The sequence below is a fragment of the Alligator mississippiensis genome, chromosome 15 (assembly GCF_030867095.1).
Source record: "Alligator mississippiensis isolate rAllMis1 chromosome 15, rAllMis1, whole genome shotgun sequence".
Classification (NCBI taxonomy): domain Eukaryota; kingdom Metazoa; phylum Chordata; order Crocodylia; family Alligatoridae; genus Alligator; species Alligator mississippiensis.
The window spans coordinates 31077289-31096827 of NC_081838.1; the positions used below are offsets into that span (position 1 = coordinate 31077289).

Consider the following 19539-nt stretch of genomic DNA (forward strand, 5'->3'; position numbering starts at 1 on the left):
TTCAAAACACAATTCCTTATCTTAAAGTGAAAGAAAGAGGAAGGAAGAAAAGGTAGAAGAGGAAAAACATATCCAAGGAGGGGAGAGCAACTGCAGGCAAAAGGAAAAGGGGCTTTCTGCTACACCCGTATTACCCTGCTGGGGCCCCTGTTTCTTGGCCACAGCATGACCCTAATTTGCAAGGTCGACTTGGTCCCAGCCCCGTTGAGCCACTGGTCCCACAATGGCTCCGTCTTAGGGGTGCACCCACTTGGTGCCATGTAGAGCCGTGGCTGGGAGTGTGCTGGGTGCCGCGGTGCTGGGGGGGACCCTGGCCTACTTCCTCTGTGAGTCGCTGCCCGGACGTCTGGGTTCCCTCCCCAGTGGTGTGAGGGCAGGGGGTGCTGTGGGGGTGTTGGAGCAGGGGGCTCACAGCACCGGGACCATCTCCTGCCCATCTTCTCTGGGTGTCTCTGATCTGCCCTCATCTCCCCCCAGACACTGCAGCCCGGAGCCCGGGACCTGTAGACCAGAGAAATGTGCCCCTACCCCTGGCCCAGTGCATGCTGGGAGCCCCAGTGCACTTGAGCTCCCTGCTGCAGCCAAGTAAAGCCTGGCTGGTTTGCTGCCTCCCTGGCTCTGTGCATGCGGGAAGACAAGTGGATATGGTGAGTCTTGATTTTAGCAAGGCTTCTGATACGGTCTTCACAGCATTCCCACGGGCAAGCTAAGGAAGTCCGGGCTGGATGAATGGACTGTAAGGGGCATAGAAAACTGCCTGGAGTATCGGGTTCAGAGGGTAGTAGTCAATGCTGGATGTTTTGTTCAGCGTCTTCATCAATGACCGAGGAAGATGGGATGGGAGGAGCCCTCAGCAAGTTTGCAGATGACATCAAGAAGTGGGGAGGAGTATATATGCTGGAGGGTAGGACTAGGATTTACAGAGACCTCAACATACTGGAGGATTGGGCCAAAATAAATCTCATGACGTCTAGCAAGGACAAGTGTAAAGTCCTTCACTTGGGACAGCACAATCCCGGGCCCCAGGACCGGCTGGTGGCTGACTCGTTGGGGAGCAGCTCTGCAGAGAAGGACCTGGGGGTGACGGGGTGACAAGAAACTGAATGTAAGCCAGCAGTGCGCCCTTGCTGCCAAGAAGGCTAACGGTGTCCTGGGCTGCATGGGTAGGAGCGGTGACGGTAGGTTGAGGGCAGTGATTCTTCCCGTCTGTTCTGCACTGGGGAGGCCACATCTGGAGTCCTGTGTCTAGTTGTGGGTCCCGCACTGCAGAAAGGATGTGGACACATTGGAGAGAGTCCAGCAAAAGGCAATGAAAATGGTTTGTGGGCTGGGGGACATGACTTGTGAGGAGAGGCTGAGGGAACTGGGCTTATTTAGTCTGCAGAAGAGATGACTGAGGGGGGACTGAATAGCAGCCTTCAACTCCCTGAACAGCATTTGCAAAGATGATGGAGCGGGACTGTTCTCAGTGGTGGCAGGTGACAGAAGGTGCAAGGGGCTCAAGTTGCAGCAAAAGAGGCTTAATGTGGACATTAGGACGAATTTTCTCACCTGGAGGGTAGTAAAGCACTGGAACAGGCTCCCCAGAGAGGTGGGGGAGTCTCCATCCTTGGAGGTGTTTAAGCCCTGGGTAGACAAAGCCTTGTCTGGGATGATGTAGCTGGGGCTGGTCCTGCTTGGAGCAGGGGGGTTGGACTGGAGGGGACCTCCTGAGGTCCCTCCCAGCCCTCTGTGTCTATGATTCCTGCTGCCCCCCTGCCCACAAACCTGGACGCCTGGATTGTCATCAGCTCTGGGAGGGGAGTGGGGTCTGGGGGCATGAGAGCAGGGGTGTTGGGAGCCCAGACACCTGGGTTCCCTCTCAGGGCTGGGACAGGAGTGGGGGGTTGAGTGGTTTAGGGCAGGGAACCTGGATGCCTGGGTTCCCTCCGGCTGTGACAAGAGTGGGGAGTGTGGGTGCTTGGGGTGGGGGTGTGCTGAGCAGGGGCACTGGGATCCCCGACTCCTGGGTTCATTCCAGGTCGGGCAGCTAGGACGCCTGTCCTCTCCCTGGTCCAGGAGAAGAGGGCTATGGAAGGGCTCATGGTGAGGAACCTGGACACCTGGGCTGCCTCCAGCTCTGGGAGTGGAGTGGGGTTTGTGGTAGGGCGAGATCATGGGGTGCTGGGAGCCCGGACGCCTAGGTCCCATGCCCTCAGCCACTGGTGATGTGTAGGGGGTGCACACAGGTCCACGAACACCCGCTTAGTGTGGCAGTGCATGCCCTGCAAACAGGCAGTGCATGGCCAGCAAAAGGCATTTTCATTGCCTTTTGCTGGCCATATAGGTTACATGGAGGTCAAGGAGAAAGGGATTTGGTGGTAGGGGTCTGCTACAGACCCCCACACCAAGGGGAAGAACTAGATTCGGGGCTCCTGAGGCAGCTCTCGGAGACCATAAAAGCTAAAGAGGTGGTAGTCATGGGGGACCTAAACTACCCAGGCATCTGCTGGGAGATGCAGACGGCAAAGTCCCACCATTCACGCAGGTTTCTAACCTGTGTACAGGACCTCCACCTGACACAGGAGGTACACGGTCCCACTAGAGGGAATGCCTTACTGGATCTGGTATTGGCAAAGGGGGGAGGACATGGTAGGGGACCTACAGATCGGTAGCCATCTGGGGGACAGTGATCACCTAATAATAGAATTCACCATAAGACGTCGAGTGGGTAAGGTAACGAGTAGGGTGAAAGTGCTAGACTTTAGGAAAAGTGATTTCAATGAACTCAGGCGATTAGTCAAGGACGCACTGCAGAGTAGGAGTTTTGAAGAGATGGGAGCCCAGGAAGGGTGGCTGTGCCTTAAGGAAATGATCCTACGGGCACAAAGGGAGACGATCCCGACGCGAGGAAAAAGAGGGAAAGGGGCCAGGAGGCTTGACCAGAGAAATCCAGGGCAGCCTAAGGGCCAAAAGGGGAGCACATAAAAAGTGGAAACAGGGTGAGATCACCAAAGACGAATATACCTCCTCTGCTCGCGCTTGTAGGGAGGCAGTTAGATGGGCCAAAGCTACCATGGAGCTGAGGATGGCATCCCAAGTAAAGGACAACAAGAAATTGTTTTTTAGATATATAGGGAGTAAAAGGAAGGCCCAGGGAGGAATAGGACCCCTGCTAAATGGGCAGAAACAATTGGTGACAGACAGGGGGGACAAGGCTGAACTCCTCAATGAGTTATTTGCCTCAGTGTTCCTAAGCGAGGGGCACGACAAGTCTCTCACTGGGGTTGTAGAGAGGCAGCAGCAAGGCCCCAGACTGCCATGCGTAGACCCTGAGTTGGTGCAGAGTCACTTGAAAGAACTGGATGCCTTTAAGTCGGCAGGCCCGGATGAGCTCCATCCGAGGGTGCTGAAGGCACTGGCCGACATCATTGCAGAGCCACTGGCGGGAATATTTGAACACTCGTGGCGCACGGGCCAAGTCCCGGAGGACTGGAAAAGGGCCAACGTGGTCCCCATTTTCAAGAAGGGGAGGAAGGAGGACCCGGGCAACTATAGGCCAGTCAGTCTCACCTCCATCCTTGGCAAAGTCTTTGAAAAAATTATCAAGGCTCACATATGCGAGAGCCCAGCAGGACAAATTATGCTGAGGGGAAACCAGCACGGGTTCGTGGCGGGCAGATCGTGCCTGACCAATCTAGTCTCTTTTTATGACCAGGTTACAAAATGCCTGGACGCAGGAGGAGGGGTGGATGTCGTATACTTAGACTTCAGGAAGGCCTTTGATACGGTATCCCACCCCATACTGGTGAACAAGTTAAGAGGCTGTGATGTGGATGACTACACAGTTCGGTGGGTGGCGAATTGGCTGGAGGGTCACAGCCAGAGAGTCGTGGTGGATGGGTCGGTCTCGACCTGGAAGGGTGTGGGCAGTGGGGTCCCGCAGGGCTCGGTCCTTGGACCGATACTCTTTAATGTCTTCATCAGCGACTTGGACGAGGGAGTGAAGTGTACTCTGTCCAAGTTTGCGGATGACACAAAGCTATGGGGAGTAGCAGACATGGTGGAGGGCAGGGTACAGCTGCAGGCAGACCTGGACAGGTTGGACAAGTGGGCAGAAAACAACAGGATGCAGTTCAACAAGGAGAAATGCAAAGTGCTGCACCTAGGGAGGAAAAATGTCCAGCACACCTACAGCCTAGGGAATGACCTGCTGGGTGGCACGGAAGTGGAAAGGGATCTTGAAGTCCTAGTGGACTCCAAGATGAACATGAGCCGGCAGTGTGACGAAGCCATCAGAAAAGCCAATGGCACTTTATCGTGCATCAGCAGATGCATGACGAATAGGTCCAAGGAGGTGATACTTCCCCTCTATCGGGCGCTGGTCAGACCGCAGTTGGAGTACTGTGTGCAATTCTGGGCACCGCACTTCAAGAGGGATGTGGATAACCTGGAGAGGGTCCAGAGAAGGGCCACTTGTATGGTTAAGGGCCTGCAGACCAAGCTCTACGAGGAGAGACTGGGGCACCTGGACCTCTTCAGCCTCCGCAAGAGACTTTTGAGAGGTGACTTTCTGGCTGCCTATAAGTTCATCATGGGGCCACAGAAGGGAATTGGTGAGGTTTTATTCAGCAAGGCACCCCCGGGGGTCACAAGAAATAATGGCCACAAGCTAGCAGAGAGCAGATTTAGACTGGACATTAGGAGGAACTTCTTCACAGTTCGAGTGGCCAAGGTCTGGAATGGGCTCCCAAGGGAGGTGGTGCTGTCCCCTACCCTGGGGGTCTTCAAGAGGAGGTTGGATAGGGATCTAGATGGGGTCATCTATACCCAGCACTCTTTCTTGCCTAGGCAGGGGGTTGGACTTGATGAACTACTGAGGTCTCTTCCGACCCTAACATCTATGAATCTATGAAAAAGGTGCTGTGGACACTGCCGATGGCACCTGCGGGCACTCGCTGCTTGCCACTCCCACCCCTTGCTGCTGGCAGTGTCTGCCAGTGGTCCATGGTCACTGCTGGCCACCACTGATGCTGCTGGTGGCGTCTGCAGGTGGTCGCCGACCGCTGGTCGGTGCTCGCCACTCCCACCCTGCTGCTGACAGCGCCGTGGCTGCCTGCGGGAGCTCCCCGCTTACCACCACCATGCTCCTGCCACCAACAGCGCTGCCACTGCCTGTGGGAGATTGCCAGGCACCCCCGGTCTCTGGGGTCATGCGGCATTCATGGCCTCAACCCCCCATAGGTGACAATGAAGAGGGCAGAGATGTCGTCTGGATCTTGATGCCCTGTTTCCGTGGTGGCAAAAGTCACGGGAGGGAGGCTTTGAGCTTTCACCCAGGAAGGCCCAAACAGAGGATTTGGCCTGGGGAGGCAGGAAACCAGCCGGGCTTTACAGATGATCCTCGCCATTCGCGGGGGATACGTTCTCGCATCCCTGTGAAAGGTGCAATTCACAAATAAGGACAGCGTTGAAGAACGCAGTGCCCCAGCGGCTCTGGGGGGGCAGGGCTCTGGCGGTGGCAGTGGGAGTGTGGCAGCAGCAACTGCAGAGCTCCCGAGGAGCTCCTGTAAGTGTATCAAGTGTATTTACAATGCAGGTTCAGCATTCGCAAATATTTGAAACCATGAATGCCGAACCTGCAAATAGCAAGGGTTTTCTGTATTTGTTCACAGTGCAGGGGTCAAGTACACTGAGGTCCCAGCATGCACTGGGCTGGGGGGGCATTGCTCAGGTCCTCAGCTCCTGGTACAGGTCCCTGGTGCCGGGCTGCAGCGTCTGGGAGGAGACAGGGGCAGGTCAGACACGGGGAGGAGATGTGGGGAGTGGGGGGATGCTCCCAGCCCCCTGGCACTGGGCTGTGATGAGCTGCATGGTGCTCAGCAGCCTGGTGGGGAGCGCTGACCCCTTACCTGGTAGGTGGGGTCGGGGGAGCTCCCGGGCTGGGCCTGGGCAGAGACGGAGGCAAGAGAGTCGTTAGCACCAGAGACCCCAGGGGACCATAGCATGGAGAGGGAAAGGCAGGGGCTGCAGGTTGGGAGTGAGGGGCACCGAGGTCAGGGGGATCAAGCCCCTGTTACTCACCGCTGCCCTCACACAGGCCGGGGGGTTCACGTTCTCATACACCGGGGGGGGATCCGTGCTGCCTTGTGGTGTCTTCTTCCTCCGACAGTGTCGGACTAGGAGAGAGGAGAGAGGCTGAGACCAGGGACCCAGGTGTCCTGGACCCCCCCGACGGCCCCCATTCCCCTTACACAGCCGGGGAGGGAGCCCAGGCATCAGGGCAGCTACTCACATAAGACATAGGCCAGGGCCCCCCCCAGCGCTGCAGCTGCCAGCGTGATCCCAGCCACAGCTCCGGCTGAGAGACTGGGATCTGCATCGTGGGGAGAGATCAGAGTGGGGCAGAGACCCCCTCCTTGCCCCCAGCCCGGTCCCCCCAGTGCTGCCCGGGGGCACAAACCCGCCTCACCCTGCCCCAGGGTGATGGAGACGGCAGCACGTGCCCAACCGCCCCACCCTGCCCAATGGGAGAGAGCCCAGGGGCTTGCAGACACGGGGTCCTGGCCTTGGGGGTCCTGGCCAGGTGTCAAGAGCACACAGTCGTAGCCCTCTGCCATGCTCAGTGCTGGGACCGTGGCAGGCAGCAGCCTGACCCCAGGCAGCATGGGCTAGGAGTGGCCCCAGACTCACCTGCCTGCTGCCCTGGCCCCAGGGCGACAGAGACAGAGGCAGTGGCGCTGCGGCCCGTGTGGGGGTTGGTGGCGTGGCACTCGAACACACCCGTCTGCTCTGCGCCCCTCAGCGCCAGGCTCAGGACGGCACTGGTCAGGGCTGGGACCAGATCAGACCCATTGTGGGACCAGTGGAACTGCGGGGCCGGGAATGAGTCGGCCACACATGTCAGGGTCACATTGTCACCGAGTAGCAGGTGCAGGGGCCTCGGCGGGGAGATGTGGGCAGTGAGCGGACCATCTGTGGGGAAAGTGAGGGATGACACTGCCCACGGCCACCCCAGAGCCAGCTGCATCCCAGGGTGTGATACCAGCCCCGATACCCACCCCAGAGCCAGCTGCATCCCAGGGTGTGATACCAGCCCCGACACCCGCCCCAGAGCCAGCCACGCTGTGTCTGAGCCCAAAGGCTGGGGGCAGCCGATACTCACAGATCACGGTCACAATGACCCCCTCACTGTGCACTGTGTTGATGGGGTTCCTGACCTCACAAGTGTAATTACCAGCGTCGTCCCGGCCGACCCCCGGCACCGTCAGAGTCTGGTTCCCTGGGGACAGCTCCACACGGCCGCCGGGCACAAGGACAGAGCCGTCGCAGTCCCACAGCAGCGTCTCGGTGCTGGGGGGGGCTTCGCATGTGAGCTTCAGGGTCCTGTTCTCCACCACAGTGAAGTTGGAGGATAACACCTTGGGCTGCGACAGCATCTCTATGAGGGACAGAGGTGGCGTTACTGGGCTCCCATCTGCCCCTGCCCACGTGCCCCGACAGGTACTGGGAAAGGTGGGATCCTGCGGCCCAGCCCACATCCAGGATTGGGGCCCCCTGGTGCTGTGAGGACTTCCCCAGCCACACCTGCAGGCCCTGCCCGCCCCCAGCACCATCGTGGTCCCAGCCGCAGGGGTACGCGGTTGAGCCTGGGCGTGCTGGCGGGTGTGGGGAAGGCAGACAGGTTGGACAGGACGACGCTGGGGAAACGGTGCCCTTCCCCCCATCCAAGTGTCCCTGTGGGTGTCAGGGCAGGGAACGTGGATGGAGCATCGATGGCGCCGGGGGATGCTGTCGAGCGGTTCCCCTGAGCGCAAGAGGCCTTGGGGCCGACAGGGGGGTCCAGGGGACCCCTGGCCCCAGCAGAAGTGACCAGAGGGTCCCGGGACCTGGGCACGACTCACCCCAGAGCCGCAGGTCCAGGGGGCAGCTGACGGCCGTGAGCCCGGTGACGGGGTTGTGCACCTCGCAGCGGTACGTGCCCTGCTGGCCCCAGCCCAGCTCGGTCAAGTTCAATATCTCCCCCGTGCCAGGCAGCGCAGTGTCGCTATGAAACCACCCATACCGCGGGGCTGGCACAGAGCCAGCCTCAAACGACAGCCCCAGTGCAGAGCCCACAGCCCAGTCCAGGGGCCCTGGCGGGGCGACAGTGGCAGCATCCGGCCCGTCTGCGGGGAGACGCGTGGGGTCAGGGGGGCAGAGCCGGGTCCAGAACCAGCCACATCCCAGGACCTTACACCCAGCCCCGACGCCCACCCCGATCCAGGCACACCTCAGTCCTGTGTTACCCACCCCCCCTGATGCCCACCCCAGAGCCAGCTGCATGTTGGGAGCCCTGTGATACTCACAGGCGACCGTAACGGTGACAGGGCGGCTGCGGTTGTGGCTGACAGGGTTTCTGACCTCACAAGTGTAATTACCAGCATCGTCCCGGCAGACCCCCTGCACTGTCAGAGTCCGGTTCCCTTGGGACAGCCCCACGCAGCCACCGGGCACCACCACAGAGCCATCATGGTCCCACAACAGTGCCTTACTGCTGCAGGGAGCCTCGCACGTGAGCTCGAGGGTCCTGTTCTCCACCACCATGGGGTTGGGAGCGTCACCTTGGGCTGCGACAGCATCCCTGTGCCCGTGGGGCAAAGGACACGTTACCACGGTCCCTGGTCCCCATGCTCCAAACCGGGGCCCACCCCAACGCGCTGTGAGAGCCTGGGTGTTTCGGGGCAATTTGCCCACATGCAATTTGGGGGGGACCTTTGTGACCCCTGTGCAGGAGGTCAGAGCCCGGGTTGCTCTGAGCAGGCGTCATGCTGGCATTGCAGGGCACCAGCAGTGGGCAGGGCCCGGCTGTGCCTGGGCAGGCGCTGGGTGTGAGGCCGAGGACACGCTCCAGGAAACGGGCTCAGAAAATGAGCAGAGGAGCCGGCAGGGCTGGGCCCACTCCCTGTCCCCAGCTTCCGCTTTCTGGAGAGGAAACTGCAGCACGGCCGAACGGGCAGTTCCTGGCTGGCTGTAGTCTGGATCTCACCCCTCCTTCCCCACCACGGCCCTACCAGGGGCTGGCGCAGACCCAGGGTCTTCCCCATCCCCTCTACAGGGAAGGCAAAACCCCCCAGTATGGACCAGTCTGAACTGGGGGGAAATCTTTTCCTGCCCCCAGCGCACCAGACTCGGGTTGAGCCCTATTGCAGGGACAAGGCCCTGTGGGTTGGTGCCCATTGGCACAGCCCCGTCCCCTACACCCGGTGTCTCTGGGAGAGGCTGAGAAACCCCTTGGCGCAGGGAGCAGGAAGGGAGAGGCAGCCCTGGGCCTGGGAGAGCCCCACAGCTGAGCCCCAGTCTGCCCCGTCCAGGCCCCCGACCCCCGCCACAGGGAGCCCATTCCCCCTGGCCCTGGGACCCGCTCGACCCTGGGACACGGGGATGAGGCCAGTGCCACATGGGCAGATGGGTCTGTGGCAGGTCTGTGGCGAGACCGGGTGTCACCAGTTGCTCTGTTGAGGACAGCCTTGTGGGGCCAGCGGAGGTCAGGGGGGCAGAGGCTTTGGGCAAACGACATGTAAAGCACCTGGGGATGGGGCAGATGGGCACCCTCCCCATGTACCCCTGAGAACTGGCGCCCCACGCTCGAGGTGCCAGGAGGCACCCCCATGCCACCATCCTGCCTCTGGCTCTACACACGCAATGGGGCCGCGGAACCCGGCTTGGCCTGGACTCACCACTGGCGTGAGGCTGGTGCCAGGGTGGCCACATGCCAGGGGGTAGCGGCTCTGGGCACCGAGGCAACACCAGGGCACTTCCCCCTCCAAGGTGCCTGGGACGTGTCTGGGCTGAGCCCCAGCCCACTCAGGTCACCTGTGACCTGGACGGCAGGTGCCAGCACCCATCCCTCCCGGTCCCCCAGCCAGGCTGACGCCAGGACTGACCCCTCCCGAGCCCAGAGCCCTGCCGTGGGGTCAGGGGGACACTCACCATACACTGCCAAGGTCACCGAGACAAGGGAGCCTGTCGTGGGCAGCCACAGAGAATAGGGGCTGGAGTCGTTCAGCATTAACCCCGTGATGTGCAGGGAGCAGTCGGGCCGCCCCGTCTCGCGCCCCGTGTAGCTGGAGCCGTTTCTCTGGCCAGTGCCCTGGACGTAGGTCAAGATCTCGGCGGATAATACGGTCTCAGTCCCGCGGTACCAGATGCAGACCGCAAGGCTCTGCGGTGGCTGCAGGGCCAAGGTCACGGCGCCCCCGACCTGCGGGGCTGGCGGCGGGTCAGGGGTGAGGGCGATGTGGCTCTGGGCCGGCGCCGGCTGCAGGCAGGAGCCCAGGACAGCGGCTGCGGGGAGAGCAGAGGTCGGGTCGGGTCGGGTCGGGTCGGGTGGGGTCGGGCCGGCTTTGGCGCCCGGAGCTCGGCGCCGCCAGCAGGGTCCGCGCCCTGTGCCGGGGGGGCCGGGAGACGGCGGCCCGCGCTGCCCTGCCCCGGCCGTGTGTCCCCGCGGGACGCGTGCGGGCCCCGGGAGTGCCCGTGCCCGTGGCCGGGGGGCCGCAGTGCCGGAGGCGCGGGCACTTGTGCACGGTGTCAGGACACGGCGCATAGCAGTGCCCGGGCACACGGATGTGCGCGTGCCCGCGTGTGCGAGGGCGCCAGGCCGGGGCAGCTGCGCGGTGGGAAATGCCCCGGCAGCGGCGGAGGCGGCCCGGGGCGGGCGGGACCCCCGCTCACCTGCCAGCAGCAGCCGCCGGCTCGGCCCCGCCATGGCCCGTCTGCCCGGGCCCGGCCCGCCGCCCGCGGGCGGAGGCTGCTGGACGGGGGGGGTAGGGGGCGGCTCCTCCCGGCCCCGCCCGCGGCAGCCCCGCCCGCTCCCCCCTCCGCCCGGGCCCGGGACAGCGCGGCCGGGGGGCGGCCTGCACCTGGTACCGCGGCAGCGACCCTCGTCCCCCGCGCCCGGCTGTCCGCGCCAGAGCACCGCCCTGCCGACCCGCGCCCCCGGGGCCAGGCCCTGCTCGCCGGGCTTGGGGGGGGCAGGGCCCGGGGCAGCGCTGCAGCCCGTGTCCCCCGCGCCCAACGCAAAGACTCCGGGGGCGCAGGCGGTGCCAGGGCACTGCCCGGGGAAGCTCACAGCACCAGGGGTTCCCCAGTTGGGGGGGCCGTCACCGGCTCCACTGGGCCTTGCAGCACGGGCGCTTGTAGCACTTTCTGCACTGTCCCCCGGCACTTGGTGGGGTGGGCTGTGCCCCAGGAGTGAGGGGCACTGCCCTTGGGCTGCATCCCACTGTTGGGCACTGCACCTTTAAAGGGCTTTCCCTGCCCCACCCGTGCCCCTCACTCCGGACCTGCAGCCCCTCCTCCCCGGGCTGTGCCCCTCAGACCCAGGCTGAGGTCAGTCAAGTGGTGCCCACAGCCCACATCGTGCCCCCCTCCGGAGGTTGCAATCTGAACAGAGATGTGCCAGTGCCAGTGCCAGCACAGCCAGGAAGAGCTGTGGGGCTGTGGCCGGCCGACTCCTGGGGAGAGTGGGGGTGGCTCAAGGGGTCCCACCAGGTGCTGGCCATGGGGACGTGCCCCTGGGAAGGGGGGGTGGTCCTGGCAGTTGACAAGATGGAGGCAAGGGCAAAGGTGGAGGCAAGAAGGGTCAATGGCACCCAGGAGTCCTGACCAGGAGCAAAGGAAGTTGGCATGCAGGATACAGCAGAGGGGCTGAGAGTCAGGAGTGAGGGGCAGCCCTGGGGAGGAGGGCAGAGAGCTGGTGTGGGGCCTCCTGGAGGAAGCCCAGGCCCGGGAAGGGGCAGCGTGGAGTGGCCACCCCTGTCCCACTGAGTCCAGAGCCCAGACAGGTGAATGTCAGCAGGTTTGTACCCACCCCAATCACAGTTCCTTACACCAAGCCCCGATTTGGGGTTTCCCTTCTGACTTCGTTCACAGTCCTTGTTCCCGTCGCTGTCACTTCCGCTGCTGCTGGTCCCGTTGTCGTCCATCTCGCCGTCTCCAGGTCCGGTTGTGTCACTGTCCTCTTCGTTCTCCCTGTCCGGTTCTCCTTCCAGGGGTCTTTGAACAGCCTGTGCCAAGTGTCTCTTTTCCAGGTGGAGTTGGCTGTGTCTTCTCCATCCTGTCCCACCGATTTCCGGTAGTAGGACTGGAGTTTGCTCAGAAACATTTTAACACTCTGCTCCCCGCGGTTCATGTGTCTGTACGTGAGGAGGTTCCTGCGTTGCCACGGGGCGCTCCCGACGCAGGACACAAACGGGTCGAAGCGGGTTGTCGGGGACCCCAGATGTTTGGTCAAGCGTCTGTACAGCGTCGCCTCCCTCGTCATCAGCCTGACTCCTGTCACTCCCTCCAGGAGCCGGCTTACCTTTCCCCACACTCCCTCAGGAGGTGACCTGTAAAATACTTGACAAGACAGGCTGTTTTGGTTGCTGGCCCGGTCGCGAGCTTGCAGATCTGGCTCCTCTACCTTGCCCGCAGGAAGAGGTGGATGTCTGGCATCCCCCTGCCCCCAGTTTGTTTCTTTTTGTATAGGATCTTCCTTGCCACCTTCTCCATACTGGATCCCCAGAAGAAATGCACATGGTTGCTGGACTGCGTGGGTGATACACCTGGGAGATGTGGGGAGACCAGTGCGGTGTACAGAAGCACTGGTAGCATCACTGCCTTCATGAGCACCACGCGTCCCCCCCCATGGGGAGGTGGCACGCATGCCACCAACCCATCCTCTGCTTCACCTTGGCCTCCTTCTCACACGCTCTGCCTCTGCTTAGCTCAGGGTCAAAACGGACCGTGAGGATCTTGACCTCTCACAGGGGACTGAGACCCCGGGGCCTCCAGGTCCCCGAGCTCGGCTACGGCCAGGCAGGGGTTTTGCTCATGTTGAGCTTGGCGCCTGCTGCCACTTCATAAAACCATGTGCGCCACAGGGCTCTTCCTCCTGCACACTTATTCTGGCACAGGATGTTCAGGTCGTCCATGTAGGCCAGGACCTTGATCTTTTCCTTGCTTCCTTCAGGGATCTGGACTCGGTGCATCCCAGGTTCTTGCCTGATGTGCTGGGCCAAGGGGTCAACGGCGTCGAGGAAAAGAATCGGGGAGAGTGGGCAGCCCTGCCGGACCCCGACTCTATCGCGATCCACGTGCTCAGGAACCTGTTGACCAGCACCTTGCTGCTTGGGTCCTTATCCAGCTGGTGAAGGTCGAGGGGATGCCCATTCATCTCAGCATCTTGAAGAGAAGTCAGTGTGACACTCTGTCATTGGCCTTTTCCAGGTCCAGGCTCAGCACCACTTGCTTCTGCCTTCTGTCCCATTCTAGTCGGAGCGCGTCTGTAGCAGGGTGGGGGCCCTAGGGGTGGCCGTGTTTCCCGTAGCCTCCTTAATCATGCCAGTCTTGCCCTAGAGGCACCCTCTATCTTGCCTGCCACTGTCCCAGCCACCTGCAGAGGGTTCAGGATTGAGAGTGTGTTCGGGGGTAGAAAGGTAAGAAAGATTTATTGACTTAACAAAAACACAAGTATGTGTAGTAACAAGACAAACAGTGACAGACAAAAGCAATTTGCATTGGCAACTTATCGGCAGTCCCCTCTGATGCCTGGTACACAGTGAGCTTCTCTTTCCACAAACTTCAGCGAAGCCAGGCGTCCCTGAACGACACTGTCCAAATGGGTACCGGGAAAGGACCCTGGCATGCAGTTCTTGGGCTCTTTGAGGTCCACGGGCCTGATCCAGGCAACAGCTAACTAATCCTTTTCATAGAGCTGCCTCTTCCTTCTTTGGGAGCCTGTAGCCATGCTTCACTTCCCAGAGAGTGAAAGAGCTCCCACTGTCGTTCATGGGGATGATGCTGTATCGGGTTAATGAAACGGCACTGCTCTGGCAGAATCATAGCACTAATTTGCTTTAGGAACTTCACTGGTATAAAAGGATGAGGATAAGTGGTGGAGACTTGTGGATACAGCCTTCTTCTGGTTGTGTTAAAGTGGGTACCATACGACCACACCTCTGTGTAGGTATGATTCACAAACCATGTAATAACTTTGTTCCAACCTGTGATGCGCTCTCCTACTTGTGGGTCTCACACCATCCCTGGAGAGTGTTGTCAGCCATAGGGATGGGAGGGGGAGATCCTCCCATAAGCGCAGTGGCTCGAGAGGCTGAACAGATGCAGAACGCACTATTGGGGACACAAACTCAGGGGCGTTGAGCTCAACGGGGTTCCCCTCAGGAAGTATGTAACAACACATTTTTAAATGAGCAGAGCTACAACAATCCCCTCCTCTCCCACAGTTAGCCATTTCAGCCTTCAGGTAGGGAATGAACCCAAGATAATAACTGGTGCCACAGGTGTACTGACAGTTACCACCTTGCGAGTCAACTATCATGTTTCTTCTACTCAGAGACCAGGACTTCACCTGCTCCGGGGTGGCAGGTTTCTTTTAGTATGGATACTGCAGCTGGACCACGTGAAGGCCATCTGAACGCGTTTCCGGGGGATGCTCTCCAGGGTCAGGCCACTCCTTGAGGTCTTCAGGAGCAAGTTCATTAATATCTGGGTAATAAGAAGGATAGTAGACACGCCCTACCCAGGAGACACAATAAGGCGTTCATAAAAAGAGTACATTCATAACAGTCCACCACTTCATGGTGCCAGTCGATTCAGACCGGTGACAGAGCAGGACTCGTCTTCAGTGGCAGGCTCAATTAGAAATGGTTATGGCTGCACTTGTGGACACATCTAATCTGTAGGAACAAGACAACAAGGAGCTTGGCTCCCGTGAGATAAATCTGACTTAAATATCCACCATGTATTATGCATACCGTTTGCTAATAGTGTCCCCTCCCATTTATTTCTTTGAGGATGCTTCACTACTACCCGATCTCCTGCCTGGAGCTTTCCCGGGTCACCAGCCCTAGGTCGCTCTACTGCCGGCTCCCGGGGACCACCCAATCCAAAGGCCTGTTGCATGGGGCTACCTCCCGGATGGGGTCGGTTATTGGCCCAATTGATAGCTCGATTCAGGTGCAAGTCCCAGTCTTTAAGAGCTGGGCCAGCGGCTACCTGCAAATTACATTTGAGGATGCCCTTGGCTTGCTCTACCAATCCGTTAGACTGCGGATGGTATGGGATGTGATACGTCCATAACATGCTATGTTTTGCAGTCCCACCATACACAAGATGATTGCGGAAGTGAGGACTATCATCGCTGTGTAGTTCTGTAGGTGGTGGATACACAGCTAGCAGAGTTTCCAGTGCTGCACAAGCATCCTGGGCTGTAGCTCTCGGTGAGGCATGGGCAAATGTCGTTCCTGTGACAACTTCCGCAGCCACAAATGCATACTGTCGCTTTCGGGAAGTCCGAGGGAGGGGGCCTATGAAATCACATTGCCATACCTGCCATGCTACCTTTCCTTCACGTAATGACAACAGGACAGTCGGGCAGGGTTTTAATCGCATTTTTACTTCACGGCAAGTGATGCATGCGTCGACTATTTCTTGTGCTTTTTCTTAGTTACATGAATGCCCCAAGATGCGGCCAGGCGGGCGGTTCCGTCACGCCCGGGGTGTCCATGTTGTCGATGTAGCCATTCTGCGGCTCGTTCCCCAGGTGTACCGTGGGAGGAGGAGTTGGGTAGCGATGGATTAGCCACTTTATCTTTTTCTTCAACATACAAGGTTTCAGCGCTCTCCTCTCTTGTTAGCTGATCAACTCGCCTATTCCACTTTGCCTCTGGGCCTTCTCCTGCCTTATTTCCATGTGCTGCACTCACATGTCGCATGTGTAGAGGAAGTTTATCTTGGGCTAACTCCCATAAGGCTTTCCACTCTTCGTGGCTCCAAATGTCTTGTCCTCGTCTTTTAAAGTCCTCTTTATTCCATAGGGGTAGCCATTTAGTACATCCTTCTACTACCATCCAGGAGTCACAATGAATATAGATGGGCCTTCTAGGACGCGGACCCTGTATTAACTCCCACACAGCCACACCGAGCACTGCTTGGAGCTCGGCATACTGCGCGCTTTTTCCAAGGCCGTGTGATACTATTTGCTTGCCATCTCGAATCCTCAAGGCGGCTGCTCTCCAGGCACGACCTCGAGCAGACCCATCTGTAAACCAGACTTCAACATCGGCTGAGGTTTCCATTTCAGGTGAGAAAGGAGGTGCTTCTTTGATGGGTGAAGGTTCACTGCAGCTTGTTTGATCAGGATAAACATTAATTGTACTTTCAGTGACTCTTTTAACTAATGCAGGGTGTCCTTGTGGGGTTACTCATTGGACTTGGCTCAAAATGTAATAAATCCACCTTTGGACCGCAGTGTTTTGGGCTCTCCCCCCAGGTGGTAGCTGGCGATCTGGCAGAGCCATTCCAAGGATAGGTATCGGAGTAGTGATAACTGTGGGTAATTCCCCTCTCAGTGCTTCTGTGGCTTCCAGGGCTGCTGTTGCTGCACACAACATCTGGGCTCAGAGAGTATACCTTGCTTCTGCCCCTCTCCTGCCTCGGCTCCAGAATCCAAGGGGTTTTCCTTCTGCTTCCGAGGACCCTTTCTGCCACAGGCTCCAGTGTGGTCCTCCTTCCGAGACACCGATATGGAGCCAAAGCTCTCCTTCGGGACATCGTGCTGCTAGAGAGGCATGAACAGTTACTGCTTCTTTAAGGGCTTGCAAGGCATATTTATGCTCAGGACCCCATTCCCATTTAGTTCTCTTTTTACATAGATTATACAAGGGACGAGCCAATATGCTAAACTCAGGAACATGCATACGCCAAAAATTTAGTGCTCCCAATTGGACTTGCAGTTCTTTCACATTAGTGGAAGTCGAGGTCTCTGCTATATTTCGCAGCTCCTCAGCTGGTATTGTGGGCCCCCCATTCTGCCATTCTGGTCCTAGAAATTCACACTGGGGCCCGACCTCTTGGATTTTTTGTTCAGACAGTGTGACTCCAAAGGTAAGCACTTTTTGTTTCAATGATTCAAAGGCTGCACTTGATGGCAGCCTCTCTGTCTTGACTGCTTACCATAACGTCATCTATGTACTGCCACACGCGTACGTCAGGGTACTTTTCTTGAACTTCATGATCTATTGTAGCTAAAACTCCATGAGCCAGGGTGGGGCTGTGTATCCACCCCTGGGGCAACACGGTGTAGGTATACTGTTGCCCTATCCACGCAAAAGCAAATACTGGCCAGTGGCTCTCCTGGATGGGAATAGGAAAAAACATGTCTTTGATATCAACAGATCCCATCCACACGGGTCCATAACTTCGGATGCTTTCTGTCAAGGCTGGTAGTGATGGGATGGCAGCTGTTAAGGGGTCAGTATTAGCATTCAAAGCTCGAAAGTCAAAAGTCAACCGCCACCCTCCATGTGGCTTGCGCGCTGGCCACACTGGATTGTTATGTGGGGAGTGGGTTTGGATAATAGTCCTGTCTTCTAACTGCTGACTTATGATACACTGGATAGGCTGGGTGGCCTCGGGGGGAGTTCGATACTGGGGTCTGTGTACTCCTTTCATGGGAGGCAGGGTTAGTGGGATCATGCTACATCGAGTTACAGCTGTTACAGCTGTTTCTTCTGGTTCTCGGTGAGGTACTGCGCGCTCAAACTGCCAATTCTCTTGTTCAAGGGCAAACCACTGTCCTCTCAGTACATTAAGTCCCAGTAAGCTTGGTCCCCCTTTAAGTATGACTGCGGCCACTGTTACCTTAGAGCCATTGGGTAATGCGAAGGTTTGTCAGACTAGATGTCCTGGTTGTCTGGTGCCTCCGACTCTAATTACTTGATAAGGGGTTCCTTTCTCCCCCTTCAATCTGCGGAATTTAAAATGCAAATCTGGGTACTCGTGTTTAATAGTGTATCAATTGACTTTTCACTTTTACTTAATTGTATCTGTACAGGTATCCGAATTAAGGGGCCAATATTAACTTTAGATACCGGTCCTCGGCCCGCTACTACTCGCATTGTGTCTCCTTTCTTTGGGGGTTGGGCTGGCTGGACTTCCTAGGCCATATGATCAGGCGGGGTAAAAGCTGGTGGCCCCGCATGTGCCTGGGAAAATGTTGACAGCTTTGCTCTCAGGGCAGAGAATCTCTCCAGTGACACTGTTGGTGGCACAAAAGGCTCTGCTTTTGGTCTCGCCCTTTTGGTACAGTGTTTAGCCCTCAGCCCTTGCAAGACATTGATGGGCAGTCTATTGATTTGCACATCATTGAAACAGGCAGCTGACAAGTCTTTCCACATTTTTGCTTGCGGAGTCTTGGGCCGGCCTTTCCCGGCTTTTCTCAACAATTCGGGGGGCCAGGGGGTTTATCTTTCCAGAGCTTAACTTTTGGTTTATCTCTATACAGACACTTGTGGGAGGATCACTTCATAGCCTGCGCTTGTGGGGGGCCAGTAGGGGGCGCTCCTGCGTTGAGCTGCCCACCTCCCTGCTCCCGACCACCTTCCAGGCTCCGAGTGCCTCCCTGGGGTGCCTCCCGTCCGGCCGACCCCTTCCCTGGAGCACACCCGCTAGCCTGGGGGTCCCGCTGCCACCATCCAAGGCTCTGGACTCAATTCTGGCTCTGCGCGCCTTGGAGAACGCAGCCCTGATCGTCCAATGGGTCCTAGACCCAATACAGGCACTTGGGGCACTTCCCAAGTCAGGGGCTTAATAGGAAAGTCTCCCTTAGTCCACAGACCTAAGGGGCCTCCTCGGCATAATTTAGACCCACCCCTCAATAAGTCTCCCACACCGGTCACAAAGGAGAACTTTATTGATTACAGGGGTAGGGCGGAAACAGGGTAAAAGGTAGAACAATATCAGAGGAATATCAGAGGAATCCCATAGAGCAAACTAGAGTGGCTGAGGTAGCCGTTTAAACACGCATCTGAGTTACTGTAAGCTAAATATCTAGTCTGATCTCGAGTAGCTTACTCACACGCATCGTCCAGAGGTGATTGGAGTTTCCTCTGGAGGCAGGGCACTCTTTGAGCATGCGATGATGAGGAGAGAGCCAGTTTCAGATTCACCTGGATGACCGCATGGCTAATGGCTGCCTTCTTCCTGGCCCGGGCCTTTAAATAACCTCTCGGACCTCAGCAGCCCGGTCCAATCGAAGCTGCCAGTGCTGGCCACAAGCCAACCAATCTAAAAAACCATCACTGGCTACCTGGGCCGGTGAGATGGGCTTTTCCCCCCCCACCAGAGCATCCGTCTCCGAGGCACCAGGCTTTTGTCATGTAGACAAGGGAGGGAGATCCCTGCCCTGAGGGATTCAACGCCAGCCTCTCACGCTGGCAGAGATCTCTGGAGAGGGGCACCGACAGTGGCATTTCTGCCACACTTCCCCCCACTCCTTTAAAAGCTCGGACACGGAGCCTCTCAGGGCCATGGGTCCGGGCATGTCGGGTCAGGGAGTTCCCACGGGATGCCAGAAGAAGAGGAAAAAAAAAAGAAAACCTGAAACATGGAACGAGTTATAACAATAAAATACAGAAACCATAAAACCTGATGGGCAGCCTTACACTAGTGATCTCTTCACTAGGCCTGAGTCCAGAGGACCCACTACTCAGAGTCCTTTTGTGACAAGGCATCCGC

General features: G+C 58.2%; 1 protein-coding gene across 2 annotated transcripts; it reads right to left on the reverse strand.

The window, feature by feature from the left end:
• Positions 1-5619: 5619 nt before the first annotated feature.
• On the reverse strand, positions 5620-18202 carry LOC109282515 (carcinoembryonic antigen-related cell adhesion molecule 16-like). Of its 2 annotated transcripts, none has more exons than XM_059718684.1 (8): positions 11831-18202; positions 9952-10305; positions 7145-7420; positions 6673-6954; positions 6275-6355; positions 6064-6158; positions 5892-5927; positions 5620-5757 (listed from the first exon to the last, which is right to left on the reverse strand). In XM_059718684.1, exons 1-8 carry the CDS (start codon positions 11943-11945, stop codon positions 5710-5712), a joined length of 1287 nt encoding a protein of 428 aa, XP_059574667.1. In that variant the 5' UTR covers positions 11946-18202; the 3' UTR covers positions 5620-5709. The 2 variants fall into 2 exon arrangements, with proteins under 2 accessions (XP_059574667.1, XP_059574668.1); XM_059718685.1 differs by lacking the exon at positions 11831-18202 and adding an exon at positions 10693-10799.
• Positions 18203-19539: the final 1337 nt, after the last annotated feature.

What these genes read in the sequence shown, in the direction of transcription:
- LOC109282515 (XM_059718684.1), bottom strand. Translation starts at nt 11,945, where the DNA reads ATGGACGACAACGGGACCAGCAGCAGCGGAAGTGACAGCGACGGGAAC. An exon ending in GGGGCCAGGGCAGCAGGCAG is followed by an intron (nt 6,356 to 6,672) that starts GTGAGTCTGGGG and finishes CCCACGATGCAG; the next exon opens with ATCCCAGTCTCTCAGCCGGA. An exon ending in CGGCCTGTGTGAGGGCAGCG is followed by an intron (nt 5,928 to 6,063) that starts GTGAGTAACAGG and finishes GTCTCTGCCCAG; the next exon opens with GCCCAGCCCGGGAGCTCCCC.